At 51.8% G+C, this 18,021-nt stretch overlaps 1 protein-coding gene across 2 annotated transcripts in view; it reads right to left on the bottom strand.

Annotated features, from left to right (window-relative positions):
• capn15 (calpain 15) overlaps positions 1–18,021 on the bottom strand; it is an 80,380-nt gene that overhangs the window by 24,381 nt on the left and 37,978 nt on the right. For both annotated transcript variants that reach the window (XM_014158877.2, XM_014158875.2), the window contains exon 2: positions 4,976–6,647. In XM_014158877.2, the coding sequence (XP_014014352.1) occupies positions 4,976–6,625 (1,650 nt within the window). In that variant the 5' untranslated portion in view covers positions 6,626–6,647. The remainder of the gene's footprint in view (positions 1–4,975; positions 6,648–18,021) is intronic.

The following is an 18,021-nucleotide window of genomic DNA, read 5'->3' on the forward strand; positions in this document are numbered from 1 at the left end:
AGAGGAGCCTCTTAAAGAAGAAGTTACAGGTCTGTGCGAGCCAGAAATCTTGCTTGTTTGTAGGTGACCAAATACTTATTTTCCACCATAATTTGCAAATAAATTCATAAAAAATCCTACAATGTGATTTTCTGGATTTCTTTTTCTCATTTTGTCTGTCATAGTTGATATGTACCTATGATGAAAATTACAGGCCTCTCTCATCTTTTTAAGTGGGAGAACTTGCACAAATGGTGGCTGACTAAATACTTTTTTGCCCCACTGTAATTACTAAAATATACTTCAGTATCAAAATTATTTCAAAATCCTTATATTAAGCAAACCAGACGGCACCATATTCTAGTTTTTTTTAAATCTACAGATAGCCAGGGGCACAGTCCAACACTCAGACATAATTTATAAACAAGTGTGTAAATTGGACCATTTTCCTGTCCTGCTATGCATTCAAAATGTAACAAGTACTTTTGGGTGTCAGTGAAAATGTATGGAATAAAAAGTACATTATTTTCTTTAGGAATCTAGTGAAGAAAAAGTAAAAGTTGTAAAAAATATAAATAGTAAAGTACAGATACCCAAAACAACTACTTAAGTAGTACTTTAAATTATTTTTACACCACTGGGGCTAGGAGATATGCCTCTACAATGTTGTAGTCATCTAAGCACTCTTTGGAGTGGTCTGACGACTCCTGGCGGTCCCTGTCCCCAGTCCACCTGGTTGTGCTGCTGATCCAGTTCTGCCTGCGGCTATGGAACCCTGACCTGTTTCACCGTGCTACCTTGTCTCTCTTGCACTCTCGTCGCAAACCGGGAAGTTCCATGGCATAAATCCGCTAAAGAGGGGTCGGAACCCAGAGTAAATCTGTGACGCCTAACAACATATCAAATGCCTTGCTTGGGCGGAGCTCCAAAGGTGCTCACCAGATTAGTGCCATAGGAGCCAAAGTCAATAAAACAAGCACTGATGACAAAAAAAAACATTTTAGAACGTTTGCAGTACGCTAGTTCACAGCATTTCTCTGTTATTTCCAGATGAGCTAAAGCTGCAGCAAGAGAGGGGAAATGGATGTTGCCTATCATGTTTAGCCAATCAGGTTGCAGCAGTCTGTTCTTTTACCCCTGGTCTGAGAGTTTCAAAATAAAAAAATACTTCTGCAACCTGATTGGCTCAACGCGATACGCAACATCCAGGACTAGCATTAGCTACTCTAGCATGGTGGTGGAAAATGGTGTTTCATAAAGAATGTTTACATATTCTCCCGTTTTCTTCCGCCTTCTCACCATTAAATAGAGTTAAAAGACATTCTGTGGTCCATTTGTATACTTTTTAGCCAGTAGTTCTGAAAGCAGCGCTCACGATCCAAAAGTGGTCTCCGAAAATTGCGTACTACGTCACATTTGTGCACCTCTCTCTCTCTCTCTGACGTGCCTCTTTGCTAGCTGTCACTCGAGTGGCTGAAGCTCATTGGTTGAACTCAAATTGCTAGGGGGCTGGATCACGTGGGGGAAAATGTACAGAAAATGGCGCCGCACAGCTTCCAGATAAACGGTCACTTTCAAACTAGGGATTTCGTGGCTAATTGAGGTAAGACGGTAATTCTGCTCATAGATTATAAACGTATGAACTACACATTAACACATCCTGCCCAAAGCTGGAGGTTTAAATAACACTTAGCAGTCACCAAAGTTCCGGAGCATGTCTTTAAGGAGGAAAATGACACCTTTGCAGCCTAAATGAAGAACGTTTTATGTACAAACCGGTCCACGGGGAGATACGAATGTATAGCCAGCTGCATGCATTCCCTTTGGACGGTAAAATGAAATGACTCAATATCGCCATCTGCCAGCCTTTGGGCTACATACACAACAACTCTCAAAATATGTCCTGCCCGGATGGAAAACAGTGATGCACATGCCTGTAGAAGGGTCTACCTTCTACACGCATGTGGGGAGAGGGTTCTTGAAATGTAACATCCAATCAAAATCCCACTGGACCATTCAAACCGTTTTTGCAATACAAAATTCTCCAGCGACATGATTTTGAAGGTATGGCAGCGCGAGCCTATACCTTCTATAACCACTGTGGTTATTATTTGACCCTGCTGGTTATCTATGAATGTTTAACGTCTTGAAGAACTATCTGGCTTTAACGGCCATGTACTCTTCTAATCTCCACCCGGCACAGCCAAAAGAGGACTGGCCACCCCTCGGAGCCTGGTTCCCCTCTAGGTTTCTTCCTAGCTTCTTGCCTTTCTAGTGAGTTTTTCCTAGCCGTTGTGCTTCTGCATCTGCATTGCTTGCTCTTTGGGGTTTTAGACTGGGTTTCTGTATAGCACTTTGTGACAACAGCGGATGTAAAAAGGCTTCATAAAATACATAATTTGAAGGTATTTTAGCATCTCATGTTGAGGCTGAGGCAGTCATGAGGCACCCTGGGGGAGATAGACTCACTGCACGGGGGGAGAGTGTGCTTAGCCGACTCCACCATCCCTAAACTAAGCTGTGCCGCTCGATGCTCCCGCTGATTACATTTGCTTTAGGGAAGCGGATAATTGCTGCTACTCTACTCCCCCATTTCTAAAAATAAAATGGCCCATGTTCACCTTAGCGTGCACATGGGTAGTACCACAGCCGCAAAGTAAACGGGGGGGGATATGGTGCACAGGGGGATAGAAGTGAGGAGAGGGGGAAGAGAGAAGGGGAGTACGGTAGCACTGGGGACAGAAGGGAATAGAGTAGAGGGGGAATAAAGAAGGGGGGACTGGGAAGAGAGGAGGAGGATGGTGGGATGGGATATTGGGAGTGAGGGATGAAAGAGTAGAGATGAAGGGATACATTTAGTCTAGGTGTTCAAGAGGAGGAGAGGTGAGGCTCTCCAACATCCTTCCTGTATAAGCCGACTTCCCACCCACGCTCCCAAAGGTGAACCCACAACTCGCAGAGCAGCATTTGACATAAATAATGCATGGTAGAGCCAATGTTGTACCATTATAAAAATGACACGATACCCTCCACATGGAATGAAATGCATACGTGTGAGTGACAACATTCCTGTATCAGTTTAAATTTACCCCCCAATTTCTTGCTTATGACAAATAGTGTAGGCAAACATGATGAAATTCTGTGGCTTATTTAAATCCAGATTCCATGGTGTCGAGATAAAGCAAACTTGAAAAAGTCCAAAAGTGAGGCATCTTCCTTCTCTACCTCTCCATGGGGTTAGTCCTATATCCCCTCACCCAGTGTGTTGTATACACTGACAAACAAATAGCGGACTACTAACCCTTATGTGGCTGGCTACTTAACTGACTAATACATTTTTTCGGGCCAAACATTTTTGCGGGGGGGGGGCATTTTTTTCATTACACTGGCTACTTCAGGTTTTCGGGAACACACTGTTCACCCAAACAGGCGGTTTCCACGAGTTACATCAAGCTGGCTACGAGACCAACCACTCCAAAGGCGAATCAAAATCAGACCAATCAAAAACACTTTACGCTAGAGTACTGACCCAAAACGACCCGTTGGTCTTTTAATATTTAAAGATGAGCACGAGTGGTGGGGCAAAGGGACGTCACTCTACATTAGGTGTTTTAATCTGGAGATTAGTTTGTAATTACAAAGGGTAATTAGGGTTTCTCCATTAAGAAAAACCCTTGATTAATTCTTCCAGACTGACATTTATGCTGGTTAATGAAAATTCATTGTTTCTTGATGGGGGTCAACGTCATTATGGTTAGAGAATAAGCTTTTCTTGGCCATTTGAGAACTTTCTGCCCTCTTGTAATCTTGCAATAGTTTATTAAAATTGTTATTTCTAAGTTTACTTTGAAAAAAAATGTCAATATAAATTTAATTGTACTGACTGAGGTTGATTTGTATGCATTGACTGACACCATTGTAAAAACCACATTTCACTGTTTCAATTTATCACCTCTTAAATAAAAAATGTATTATGATTCACGTCTCCTTGTGTGAACTAAAGACTGAAAACAGACTGGTAGTGTCTGTGTGAGAGAAAAAAAAGACAGAGACAGTCTTTATGCAGATCAGAAAGTGTTCCCGGGGCAGCATGGTGTAGTGGCATGAAGTTGCCCCTAGACGCTGATCTTCAGTCAGTTTAGCATTTTCCCCACTAATGGTTAAGGTTAGGATTGTGGGAGGGGAAGCTGATCCTAAATGTGTATATAGCTCACTTAAACACCTGCCTGGACGTGATCGAGAGATCCTTATGGCCTTTATAACCCTCTCTCTCTCTCAATTTTGTGTTGTTGCGCCGCACATATTGCAACGATAAATATGATACACGCAGACTCTGGGCTTGCGAGTAACTTCCTCATGGACAAACAGAACCCTTTCACTTCGGAACATTTTTAAGACAAACAACTACTAATTGGAAACCATTATGAGACATGAAAAAAAACGTCACCCGACTTGGAGATTTTTTCCTGGTTTCAGAATTACTATTTGGGATAAACAGAGACGTTCGGGACTGCCGGTGTAATCAAGGGACAAACGTTCACCCCGTGCCCCATTAAAAATCAACTAATGAGCAGAGGAGCGCAAACAGAAACTACAACAACAAAAAGCCTATTAGGGTCTCTTGGCAGCGTCTTTAAAAAATTAGGCAGATCGGAGTTGCCTGCTAATCACTGGAACCATGGTAAAGAAGCCAGAGTATTAGAAAGCTGTATTGTGCCGCTTGGCAGTTCACAGTTGCAGTGTGACGCATGTAAAATGTCCCTACTGCATTTATTATTCATGGCACAATGAAATGTGCTCTTTGGGAAACTCGTTGACTATTCATCTCTCCTGAAAGTGATGCGGACGTGTCAGTGGCAAACTCTTGGAAACTGATGTAAGTTGCTGGAGTACGATGTCAGTTCTCTTGACACATGCTCTTTAAAAAGACACTATTAGCTTTTGAAAAGCATAAACACAATCCATTTCCCAACCCCCGGTTCCCAGAGTGACTTACCTCTCGACAGAAGGTGGTGATGTTCTCCCAGAGTTCCTTGGCTTCGCCCTCGTCGTTGCGCCGCCGTGCCTCCACGTGCATGCTCTCCCTCCTCTTCAGTGGCTTGGCCACCTTGCGCAGCATCAGGTACTGCTGGGCCGTGTGGCATGCCGCGCAGTTCTTAGACTTGACGTCGTTGAGCAACGTGCACGCCGGACAGCCCCACTGCTTCTCCTGCAGTAGCGTGCACGAGGAAGAGGAGGACGAGGACGATGAGGAAGAGGAGGAGGTGTTGGTGGCCGAGGGCGAGGGGTAGACCCGGGCTTGTTTTCGGGCCTTGTGTCCAGAAGACGATGAGGAGGAGGCTGAGGAGCAGGAGCAGGGGCCGGGGAGACCGCAGTGCAGGCAGCAGCGAGAACTAGGCTCCTGGAAGCCATGCAGCTTGGAGGAACCACAGGCCGAGCACTTGGCCACCCCGGTGGGGTTGCGGAGGGTACATTTGGAGCAGGCCCAGGTGCTGAAGTCCGGACTGGAGGGGCTGGCCGGAGTAAAGCGCACCGACTCGCAGCCCACCAGGTCGATGAGGTCGGCGCCGGCCCGCGACGAGCGACATGCCTCACACTTGGACGAGCCGCTCAGGTTGGGCAAGGAGCATCCTGGGCACTTCCAAGTGGGGGGCGATGTAACGGGGGCGTGGGAGGTGTGATGGGGGTGGGGGCCGTCCTCCTCCTCCAGGATGCTGAGGCGCTTGCTGGGGAAGGAAGGCTCCTGAGGCTGGGCTTGCTTAGGCTTGGCAGGGCGGAGGGGAGGGCAGGGCGGAGGGGGCACGTAGGCCGTGGAGGGCGAAGTAGGGCTGGGGGCGTTGGGGTTAGGGTTGGGTGGCCTCCCTGGCGGGGGCACCTCTCTCCTGCTGCGGGGCACTGGGTTGTTCTGGAGAGAGGAGAAGGGTGTGAAAGGGGAGGAGAGTGGCGTAGGGGGCAAGTTGGTGTCGGGGGGCTCCTGGGGTTCGCAGGGGGCGGCTGTGGGGGGCGAGTCGTCTGTCAAGTCAATGAGCAGTGGAGGGGCGGAGGCCCCTGCTACGTGGACGGGAAACCCTAGCACAGGCGTGCGAACCTCGGGCACCACCAGCGCTTCGGGTGGGATCTTGGGCAACGACAATTTCCGTGGTCCCCCGCAGGCCGAACACGACAATGCAACAGGAGTATTATGAAGCGTGCACCGTGGGCACGCCCAGCCTGGGTGGTGGTGCTGCTGCCCCTCGGGTCCACCCACCTCCCCGTTGCTCTCAGACCGCCTCAGCGCCTCCTCCTTGGCCGGCTGCTGCCCGCGGGGCTCCAGGAGAACCATGGGAGTCATGACTGGCGTCGGAGGCTGCGGCGGCGGGGGCAGGAAGCCGTTGGTGGTGGCGGCCATGGTTGTGGTCGGCGTGGGGGTGCCCATCGAGGGTCCGAAGCCACAGACGGTGCAGGCGCCGGAGCCCTGGGGGTTGTTGAGGGTGCAGCGGGGACAGGCCCAGCGTTGCTGCTCCTCTGTGCTGCTCAGCCTCAGGATCTGGTTGAGGTCGGGTTTCTGGCGCGGCGCCTCGCAGATGGAGCAGCGCGGCGCCACCCCCGCGTTCAGGAAGGTGCAGCGGCCGCACGACCACTCGCTGCCTTGCACTGCCGCCGCCATGGAGCCCGGGGACTGAGAGTGGCTGTATGAAAGAAAGACAGAAAGAGAAAGAGAGAGAAGAGGAGGACGAGTGGGAGATGGGGAGCAGAAGTTAAAAGGGAAGTTTGGGATAAGTGGGGGGGCGGAAGTGAGGAGAGAAGATGGAAAGAGAGGAAAGAGAGGGGGGGAGAGAGAGGAGAGCGAGATTAGCCAGTGCAGTGGAATCAAAATCTCCCTCTTCGGGGAATTGAGGGCAGTAAATCCATGCACAATGCCCCTGTGATGAGAGGAGCCAGCCAGCCAGCCAGCCAGACGAAGCTGCTGCTGGTACTACTGCGGGAGAATACTGAATGAATCCTCTCACAAACATATACAATCCTCTCAGAACCATCCACCCGACTGACACTTATCGGAATGGAAAAAACGCTGGGACCTTCTGATCTAGCACCTCCTATCATCCTCTCTCTGGTCAATGTTAATGGAGAGGACAGGAGCAGAGGACCAAATAGAGTGAGAGTTAGAATCAAAGCAAAAAATGATTTTAAAATGGGCACTGACGGTTCTGTGTTAGCATTTAAGATCGGGGCTTTGGGCCTTCTGATGTGAAGACAAACTTCTTATCCAGGTTTATCCTCCTGGATCAAGATCCCTGTTGCCTAAATGGTTTTGTGCATAAAAAAGTACCCCTTGTGTGCACTTCCGGTAATACAGTATACCCCGGTATGGTACAGAAAGGGTATGATGTATGAAAATCTGGATACCGCCCAGACCTAAATAGAATAACTAGAATGTGTTCAAACTAGGACGTGTTCAAACTGGGATAGCATGTCCTAACTAGAATCATGTCGATGTGTTCATACGGCCCGTCCTAGGGGACTAGTACTGTTGGCCACCTCTAGCCTGTGCCAGGCTGATGGAGGCGAGGGACTGGGGGGCCCCTGGGGACACTCGACATGGGGTGCCGTTCGAGCGGAGCCCATAAATTCCACTGTCACTCAAAGCGCTCATGTGTGAACACTGCAACAGGAAGAGAAACGGACGAAGTGCTAAGAGCTAATGCCACTATCACCACGCTAGACTGCCCCGGCTGCCCCATTGGCTAGCATATCATCAACTGACCCAGTGGTTCTCGAACCTCTCCTCGGGGACTCCCAGCCGTTCCATGCATTTGATCTATTCCAGAGCTGGCACACCTGATATTTAAACGTGTCAACTAATCATCAAGCCCTTGGCTAGTTGAATCAGGTGAGCTAGTTCAAAGCAACAACTCAATTGTGAAACGTCTGGGAGTCCCCGAGGAGAGGTTTGAGAAACACTGATCTGACCGACTCCGGCACTCGCTGGCCGAGAACATCTATTAATAATATAGCACTTATAGTGTTGTACGGTATACTGGTACCACGGTAATATCACAGTACCAAAACGTCACAATACTTATGATACCAACATTTTAGAATACTGTACCTTTGTACCGTTTTATATGATACTACCAAGTGTTTCAGCCCTACCGATCTAAAGAACCTGCTGGTATAAAATCAGTTTTGTTTATACATTTTGTTGAATTTAAGCAAAAGCCACCAGTCCCTTGTATGCACAGGTCCAATAATATCTACTTGACTTTCATGCACATATCAGGTGTGGCAGCTGTAATCAGCCAGCAGCATCGCCTACCAGCCCTCACTCACCTACCTCTCTATGCGTCCCATACTAGCCCTCACTCACCTACTTCTCTCCGCATTCCCTACCAGCGCTCACCCACCTGCTTCTCTCCGCATCCCCTACCAGCCCTCACTCAACTGCTTCTCTCCGCATCCCCAACCAGCCCTCACTCACCTGATTCTCTCCGCATCCCCAACCAGCCCTCACTCACTTGCTTCTCTCCACATCCCCTACCAGCCCTCACACACCTGCTTCTCTCCGCATCCCCAACCAGCCCTCACTCACTTGCTTCTCTCCGCATCCCCTACCAGCCCTCACACACCTGCTTCTCTCCGCATCCCCTACCAGCCCTCACCCACCTGCTTCTATCCGCATCCCCTACCAGCCCTCACCCACCTGCTTCTCTCCGCATCCCCTACCAGCCCTCACCCACCTGCTTCTCTCCGCATCCCCTACCAGCCCTCACCCACCTGCTTCTCTCCGTATCCCCTACCAGCCCTCACTCACCTGCTTCTCTATGCATCCCCTACTAGCCCTCACTCACCTGCTTCTCCATGCATCCCCTACTAGCCCTCACTCACCTGCTTCTCTATGCATCCCCTACTAGCCCTCACTCACTCACCTGCTTCTCTATGCATCCCCTACTAGCCCTCACTCACTCACCTGCTTCTCTATGCATCCCCTACTAGCCCTCACTACCCTGCTTCTCTATGCATCCCCTACTAGCCCTCACTACCCTGCTTCTCTATGCATCCCCTACCAGCCCTCACAACCCTGCTTATCTATGCATCCACTACCAGCCCTCACTCCCCTGCTTCTCTATGCATCCCCTACTAGCACTCACTACCCTGCTTCTCTATGCATCCCCTGCTAGCCCTCACTTCCCTGCTTCTCTATGCATCCCCTACTAGCCCTCACACCCATGCTTCTCTATGCATCCCCTACTAGCCCTCACTCACCTGCTTCTCTATGCATCCCCTACCAGCCCTCACTCCCCTGCTTCTCTATGCATCCCCTACTAGCCCACACATACCTGCTTCTCTATGCATCCCCTACCAGCCCTCACTACCCTGCTTCTCTATGCATCCCCTACTAGCCCTCACTCACTCACCTGCTTCTATATGCATCCCCTACTAGCCCTCACTCACCTGCTTCTCTATGCATCCCCTACTAGCCCTCACTCACTTGCTTCTCTCCGCATCCCCTACTAGCAGTCACTCACCTGCTTCTCTATGCATCCCCTACTAGCCCATACTCACCTACTTCTCTATGCATCCCCTACTAGCCCTCACTCACTCACCTGCTTCTATATGCATCCCCTACTAGCCCTCACTCACTCACCTGCATCTCTATGCATCCCCTACTAGCCCTCACTCACTTCCCTGCTTCTCTATGCACCCCCTACTAGCCCTCACTCACCCACCTGCTTCTCTATGCACCCCCCTACTAGCCCTCACTCCCCCACCTGCTTCTCTATGCATCCCCTACTAGCCCTCACTCCCTGCTTCTCTATGCATCCCCTACTAGCCCTCACTCACTTCCCTGCTTCTCTATGCATCCCCTACTAGCCCTCACCCCCCTGCTTCTCTATGCATCCCCTACTATCCCTCATCCCCCTGCTTCTCTATGCATCCTCTACTAGCCCTCACTCCCTGCTTCTCTATGCATCCCCTGCTAGCCCTCACTCACCTGCTTCTCTACGCATCCCCTACTAGCCCTCACTACCCTGCTTCTCTATGCATCCCCTGCTAGCCCTCACTTCCCTGCTTCTCTATGCATCCCCTACTAGCCCTCACACCCATGCTTCTCTATGCATCCCCTACTAGCCCTCACTCACCTGCTTCTCTATGCATCCCCTACCAGCCCTCACTCCCCTGCTTCTCTATGCATCCCCTACTAGCCCACACATACCTGCTTCTCTATGCATCCCCTACCAGCCCTCACTACCCTGCTTCTCTATGCATCCCCTACTAGCCCTCACTCACTCACCTGCTTCTATATGCATCCCCTACTAGCCCTCACTCACCTGCTTCTCTATGCATCCCCTACTAGCCCTCACTCACTTGCTTCTCTCCGCATCCCCTACTAGCAGTCACTCACCTGCTTCTCTATGCATCCCCTACTAGCCCATACTCACCTACTTCTCTATGCATCCCCTACTAGCCCTCACTCACTCACCTGCTTCTATATGCATCCCCTACTAGCCCTCACTCACTCACCTGCATCTCTATGCATCCCCTACTAGCCCTCACTCACTTCCCTGCTTCTCTATGCACCCCCTACTAGCCCTCACTCACCCACCTGCTTCTCTATGCACCCCCTACTAGCCCTCACTCCCCCACCTGCTTCTCTATGCATCCCCTACTAGCCCTCACTCCCTGCTTCTCTATGCATCCCCTACTAGCCCTCACTCACTTCCCTGCTTCTCTATGCATCCCCTACTAGCCCTCACCCCCCTGCTTCTCTATGCATCCCCTACTATCCCTCATCCCCCTGCTTCTCTATGCATCCTCTACTAGCCCTCACTCCCTGCTTCTCTATGCATCCCCTGCTAGCCCTCACTCACCTGCTTCTCTACGCATCCCCTACTAGCCCTCACCCCCCTGCTTCTCTATGCATCCCCTACTAGCCCTCACCCCCCTGCTTCTCTATGCATCCCCTACTAGACCTCACTCACTGACCTGCTTCTCTATGCATCCCCTACTAGCCCTCACCCCCTGCTTCTCTATGCATCCCCTACTAGCCCTCACCCCCCTGCTTCTCTATGCATCCCCTACTAGACCTCACTCACTGACCTGCTTCTCTATGCATCCCCTACTAGCCCTCACTCACCTGCTTCTCTATGCATCCCCTACTAGCCCTCACTCCCCTGCTTCTCTATGCATCCCCTACCAGCCCTCACCCCCTGTTTCTCATTGCATCCCCTACCAGCCCTCACTCCCCTGCTTCTCTTTGCATTCCCTACTAGCCCTCACTCACTGACCTGCTTCTCTATGCATCCCCTGCTAGCCCTCACCCACCTGCTTCTCTATGCATCCCCTACTAGCCCTCACTCACCAGCTTCTCTATGCATCCCCTACTAGCCCTCACTCCCCTGCTTCTCTATGCATCCCCTACCAGCCCTCACCCCCCTGCTTCTCTGTGCATCCCCTACCAGCCCTCACTCACTTCCCTGCTTCTCTCCGCATCCCCTAGTAGCTCTCACTCACCTGCTTCTCTATGCATCCCCTACCAGCCCTCACCTCCCTGCTTCTCTTTGCATCCCCTACTAGCCCTCACTACCCTGCTTCTATATGCATCCCCTGCTAGCCCTCACCCACCTGCTTCTCTATGCATCCCCTACTAGCCCTCACTCACTCACCTGCTTCTCTATACATCCCCTACTAGCCCTCACTCACACACCTGCTTCTATATGCATCCCCTACTAGCCCTCACTCACTCACCTGCTTCTCTATGCATCCCCTACTAGCCCTCACTCACTCACCTGCTTCTCTATGCATCCCCTACTAGCCCTCACCCCCTGCTTCTCTATGCATCCCCTACTAGCCCTCACTCACTTCCCTGCTTCTCTATGCATCCCCTACTAGCCCTCACTCACTTCCCTGCTTCTCTATGCATCCCCTACTAGCCCTCACTCCCTTGCTTCTCTATGCATCCCCTACTAGCCCTCACTACCCTGCTTCTCTATGCATCCCCTACTAGCCCTCACTCACTCACCTGCTTCTCTATGCATCCCCTACTAGCCCTCACTCACTCACCTGCTTCTATATGCATCCCCTACTAGCCCTCACTCACTTCCCGGCTTCTCTATGCATCCCCTACTAGCTCTCTCACCCAACTGCTTCTCTATGCATCCCCTACTAGCCCTCACCCCCCTGCTTCTCTATGCATCCCCTGCTAGCCCTCACTCCCTGCTTCTCTATGCATCCCCTACTAGCCCTCACCCCCCTGCTTCTCTATGCATCCCCTACTAGCCCTCACTCACTTCCCTGCTTCTCTATGCATCCCCTACTAGCCCTCACTCACACCCTGCTTCTCTATGCATCCCCTACCAGCCCTCACTCCCCTGCTTCTCTGTGCATCCCCTACTAGCCTTCACCCCCCTGCTTCTCTATGCATCCCCTGCTAGCCCTCACTCACTTCCCTGCTTCTCTATGCATCCCCTACTAGCCCTCACTCACCCACCTGCTTCTCTATGCATCCCCTACTAGCCCTCACTCACACCCTGCTTCTCTATGCATCCCCTACCAGCCCTCACTCCCCTGCTTCTCTGTGCATCCCTTACCAGCCCTCACTACCCCTGCTTCTCTATGCATCCCCTACTAGCCTTCACCCCCTGCTTCTCTATGCATCCCCTGCTAGCCCTCACTCACTCACCTGCTTCTCTATGCATCCCCTACTAGCCCTCACTCACTCACCTGCTTCTCTATGCATCCCCTACTATCCCTCATCCCCCTGCTTCTCTATGCATCCTCTACTAGCCCTCACTCCCTGCTTCTCTATGCATCCCCTGCTAGCCCTCACTCATCTGCTTCTCTACGCATCCCCTACTAGCCCTCACTCACCTGCTTCTCTATGCATCCCCTACTATCCCTCATCCCCCTGCTTCTCTATGCATCCTCTACTAGCCCTCACTCCCTGCTTCTCTATGCATCCCCTGCTAGCCCTCACTCATCTGCTTCTCTACGCATCCCCTACTAGCCCTCACTCACCTGCTTCTCTATGCATCCCCTACTAGACCTCACTCACTGACCTGCTTCTTTATGCATCCCCTACTAGCCCTCACTCACCTGCTTCTCTATGCATCCCCTACTAGCCCTCACTCCCCTGCTTCTCTATGCATCCCCTACCAGCCCTCACCCCCTGTTTCTCTTTGCATCCCCTACCAGCCCTCACTCCCCTGCTTCTCTTTGCATTCCCTACTAGCCCTCACTCACTCACCTGCTTCTCAATGCATCCCCTACTAGCCCTCACTCACTTCCCTGCTTCTCTATGCATCCCCTGCTAGCCCTCACCCCCCTGCTTCTCTGTGCATCCCCTACCAGCCCTCACTCACTTCCCTGCTTCTCTCCGCATCCCCTAGTAGCTCTCACTCACCTGCTTCTCTATGCATCCCCTACCAGCCCTCACCTCCCTGCTTCTCTTTGCATCCCCTACTAGCCCTCACTACCCTGCTTCTATATGCATCCCCTGCTAGCCCTCACCCACCTGCTTCTCTATGCATCCCCTACTAGCCCTCACTCACTCACCTGCTTCTCTATACATCCCCTACTAGCCCTCACTCACACACCTGCTTCTATATGCATCCCCTACTAGCCCTCACTCACTCACCTGCTTCTCTATGCATCCCCTACTAGCCCTCACTCACTCACCTGCTTCTCTATGCATCCCCTACTAGCCCTCACCCCCTGCTTCTCTATGCATCCCCTACTAGCCCTCACCCGCCTGCTTCTCTATGCATCCCCTACTAGCCCTCACTCACTTCCCTGCTTCTCTATGCATCCCCTACTAGCCCTCACTCCCTTGCTTCTCTATGCATCCCCTACTAGCCCTCACTACCCTGCTTCTCTATGCATCCCCTACTAGCCCTCACTCACTCACCTGCTTCTCTATGCATCCCCTACTAGCCCTCACTCACTCACCTGCTTCTATATGCATCCCCTACTAGCCCTCACTCACTTCCCTGCTTCTCTATGCATCCCCTACTAGCTCTCACTCACCCAACTGCTTCTCTATGCATCCCCTGCTAGCCCTCACCCCCTGCTTCTCTATGCATCCCCTACTAGCCCTCACCCCCTGCTTCTCTATGCATCCCCTGCTAGCCCTCACTCCCTGCTTCTCTATGCATCCCCTACTAGCCCTCACCCCCCTGCTTCTCTATGCATCCCCTACTAGCCCTCACTCACTTCCCTGCTTCTCTATGCATCCCCTACTAGCCCTCACTCACACCCTGCTTCTCTATGCATCCCCTACCAGCCCTCACTCCCCTGCTTCTCTGTGCATCCCCTACTAGCCTTCACCCCCCTGCTTCTCTATGCATCCCCTGCTAGCCCTCACTCACTTCCCTGCTTCTCTATGCATCCCCTACTAGCCCTCACTCACCCACCTGCTTCTCTATGCATCCCCTACTAGCCCTCACCCCTGCTTCTCTATGCATCCCCTACTAGCCCTCACCCCCTGCTTCTCTATGCATCCCCTACTAGCCCTCACTCCCTGCTTCTCTATGCATCCCCTACTAGCCCTCACTCCCTGCTTCTCTGTGCATCCCCTACTAGCCTTCACCCCCCTGCTTCTCTATGCATCCCCTGCTAGCCCTCACTCACTCACCTGCTTCTCTATGCATCCCCTACTAGCCCTCACTCACTCACCTGCTTCTCTATGCATCCCCTACTAGCCCTCACTCTCCTGCTTCTCTATGCATCCCCTACTAGCCCTCACTCTCCTGCTTCTCTATGCATCCTCTACTAGCCCTCACTCTCCTGCTTCTCTATGCATCCCCTACTAGCCCTCACTCTCCTGCTTCTCTATGCATCCCCTACTAGCCCTCACTCTCCTGCTTCTCTATGCATCCTCTACTAGCCCTCACTCTCCTGCTTCTCTATGCATCCCCTACTAGCCCTCACTCACCTGCTTCTCTATGCATCCCCTACTAGCCCTCACTCCCCTGCTTCTCTATGCATCCCCTACCAGCCCTCACCCCCTGTTTCTCTTTGCATCCCCTACCAGCCCTCACTCCCCTGCTTCTCTTTGCATTCCCTACTAGCCCTCACTCACTCACCTGCTTCTCAATGCATCCCCTACTAGCCCTCACTCACTTCCCTGCTTCTCTATGCATCCCCTGCTAGCCCTCACCCCCCTGCTTCTCTGTGCATCCCCTACCAGCCCTCACTCACTTCCCTGCTTCTCTCCGCATCCCCTAGTAGCTCTCACTCACCTGCTTCTCTATGCATCCCCTACCAGCCCTCACCTCCCTGCTTCTCTTTGCATCCCCTACTAGCCCTCACTACCCTGCTTCTATATGCATCCCCTGCTAGCCCTCACCCACCTGCTTCTCTATGCATCCCCTACTAGCCCTCACTCACTCACCTGCTTCTCTATACATCCCCTACTAGCCCTCACTCACACACCTGCTTCTATATGCATCCCCTACTAGCCCTCACTCACTCACCTGCTTCTCTATGCATCCCCTACTAGCCCTCACTCACTCACCTGCTTCTCTATGCATCCCCTACTAGCCCTCACCCCCTGCTTCTCTATGCATCCCCTACTAGCCCTCACCCGCCTGCTTCTCTATGCATCCCCTACTAGCCCTCACTCACTTCCCTGCTTCTCTATGCATCCCCTACTAGCCCTCACTCCCTTGCTTCTCTATGCATCCCCTACTAGCCCTCACTACCCTGCTTCTCTATGCATCCCCTACTAGCCCTCACTCACTCACCTGCTTCTCTATGCATCCCCTACTAGCCCTCACTCACTCACCTGCTTCTATATGCATCCCCTACTAGCCCTCACTCACTTCCCTGCTTCTCTATGCATCCCCTACTAGCTCTCACTCACCCAACTGCTTCTCTATGCATCCCCTGCTAGCCCTCACCCCCTGCTTCTCTATGCATCCCCTACTAGCCCTCACCCCCCTGCTTCTCTATGCATCCCCTGCTAGCCCTCACTCCCTGCTTCTCTATGCATCCCCTACTAGCCCTCACCCCCCTGCTTCTCTATGCATCCCCTACTAGCCCTCACTCACTTCCCTGCTTCTCTATGCATCCCCTACTAGCCCTCACTCACACCCTGCTTCTCTATGCATCCCCTACCAGCCCTCACTCCCCTGCTTCTCTGTGCATCCCCTACTAGCCTTCACCCCCCTGCTTCTCTATGCATCCCCTGCTAGCCCTCACTCACTTCCCTGCTTCTCTATGCATCCCCTACTAGCCCTCACTCACCCACCTGCTTCTATATGCATCCCCTACTAGCCCTCACTCACTTCCCTGCTTCTCTATGCATCCCCTACTAGCTCTCACTCACCCAACTGCTTCTCTATGCATCCCCTGCTAGCCCTCACCCCCTGCTTCTCTATGCATCCCCTACTAGCCCTCACCCCCCTGCTTCTCTATGCATCCCCTGCTAGCCCTCACTCCCTGCTTCTCTATGCATCCCCTACTAGCCCTCACCCCCTGCTTCTCTATGCATCCCCTACTAGCCCTCACTCACTTCCCTGCTTCTCTATGCATCCCCTACTAGCCCTCACTCACACCCTGCTTCTCTATGCATCCCCTACCAGCCCTCACTCCCCTGCTTCTCTGTGCATCCCCTACTAGCCTTCACCCCCTGCTTCTCTATGCATCCCCTGCTAGCCCTCACTCACTTCCCTGCTTCTCTATGCATCCCCTACTAGCCCTCACTCACCCACCTGCTTCTCTATGCATCCCCTACTAGCCCTCACCCCCTGCTTCTCTATGCATCCCCTACTAGCCCTCACCCCCTGCTTCTCTATGCATCCCCTACTAGCCCTCACTCCCTGCTTCTCTATGCATCCCCTACTAGCCCTCACTCCCTGCTTCTCTGTGCATCCCCTACTAGCCTTCACCCCCCTGCTTCTCTATGCATCCCCTGCTAGCCCTCACTCACTCACCTGCTTCTCTATGCATCCCCTACTAGCCCTCACTCACTCACCTGCTTCTCTATGCATCCCCTACTAGCCCTCACTCTCCTGCTTCTCTATGCATCCCCTACTAGCCCTCACTCTCCTGCTTCTCTATGCATCCTCTACTAGCCCTCACTCTCCTGCTTCTCTATGCATCCCCTACTAGCCCTCACTCTCCTGCTTCTCTATGCATCCCCTACTAGCCCTCACTCTCCTGCTTCTCTATGCATCCTCTACTAGCCCTCACTCTCCTGCTTCTCTATGCATCCCCTACTAGCCCTCACTCTCCTGCTTCTCTATGCATCCCCTACTAGCCCTCACTCTCCTGCTTCTCTATGCATCCTCTACTAGCCCTCACTCTCCTGCTTCTCTATGCATCCCCTACTAGCCCTCACTCTCCTGCTTCTCTATGCATCCCCTACTAGCCCTCACTCTCCTGCTTCTCTATGCATCCCCTACTAGCCCTCACTCTCCTGCTTCTCTAAGCATCCTCTACTAGCCCTCAACTACCTGCTTCTCTCCGGCCGCTCTTCACGCGCATCTTTTTCTCCGTCAGTTTAAAAATATAGAATTAGCAGTAATGGCGAGCAGGGCTGCAGACCCAGACGAGTCTTCTGTTCTTACATTTGTACATGTGTTACATTGGAGCTGCGCGCAAAGCGAGCAATGTTGATGATGGTATAATTTCATCACCTGTTGTAACCAAGAGCACTGACCAGTTTGAGTAGACTTTGCAAGTTCACAGTTGTGCAGCCGCTAAGTGTTAGAGAGGGAAAATGCTTACAGCTTTACAGCAAAGAAAACAGCTTGTCTCTACCCTTAACTGTTAAAAACAAATATCACCCATATTACCTGCGATGCCTTTTTTCCCCCTCTATCGGGATTCACAGGCATTTTATAGAATTTCACAAACCAAGTCCTGGCCCATTTTAAACTAATCCCAGGTTGCTAATTATTAGTTTGATAAACCACTTTTGCAAATATGAGCAAATCAACCATTCTATGCAGTGTGAAGTTAAATTCAATGTGCTGTATTGAGTAGAAGTGTGAATTTCAGTGACAGGTTTATAGAGAACGTTTAGAAAACGGGAACAAGTGTCTGGCCGAAGGGGCGAAC

The sequence above is a fragment of the Salmo salar genome, chromosome ssa19 (assembly GCF_905237065.1).
Source record: "Salmo salar chromosome ssa19, Ssal_v3.1, whole genome shotgun sequence".
In the NCBI taxonomy this organism is placed as follows: Eukaryota; Metazoa; Chordata; class Actinopteri; order Salmoniformes; family Salmonidae; genus Salmo; species Salmo salar.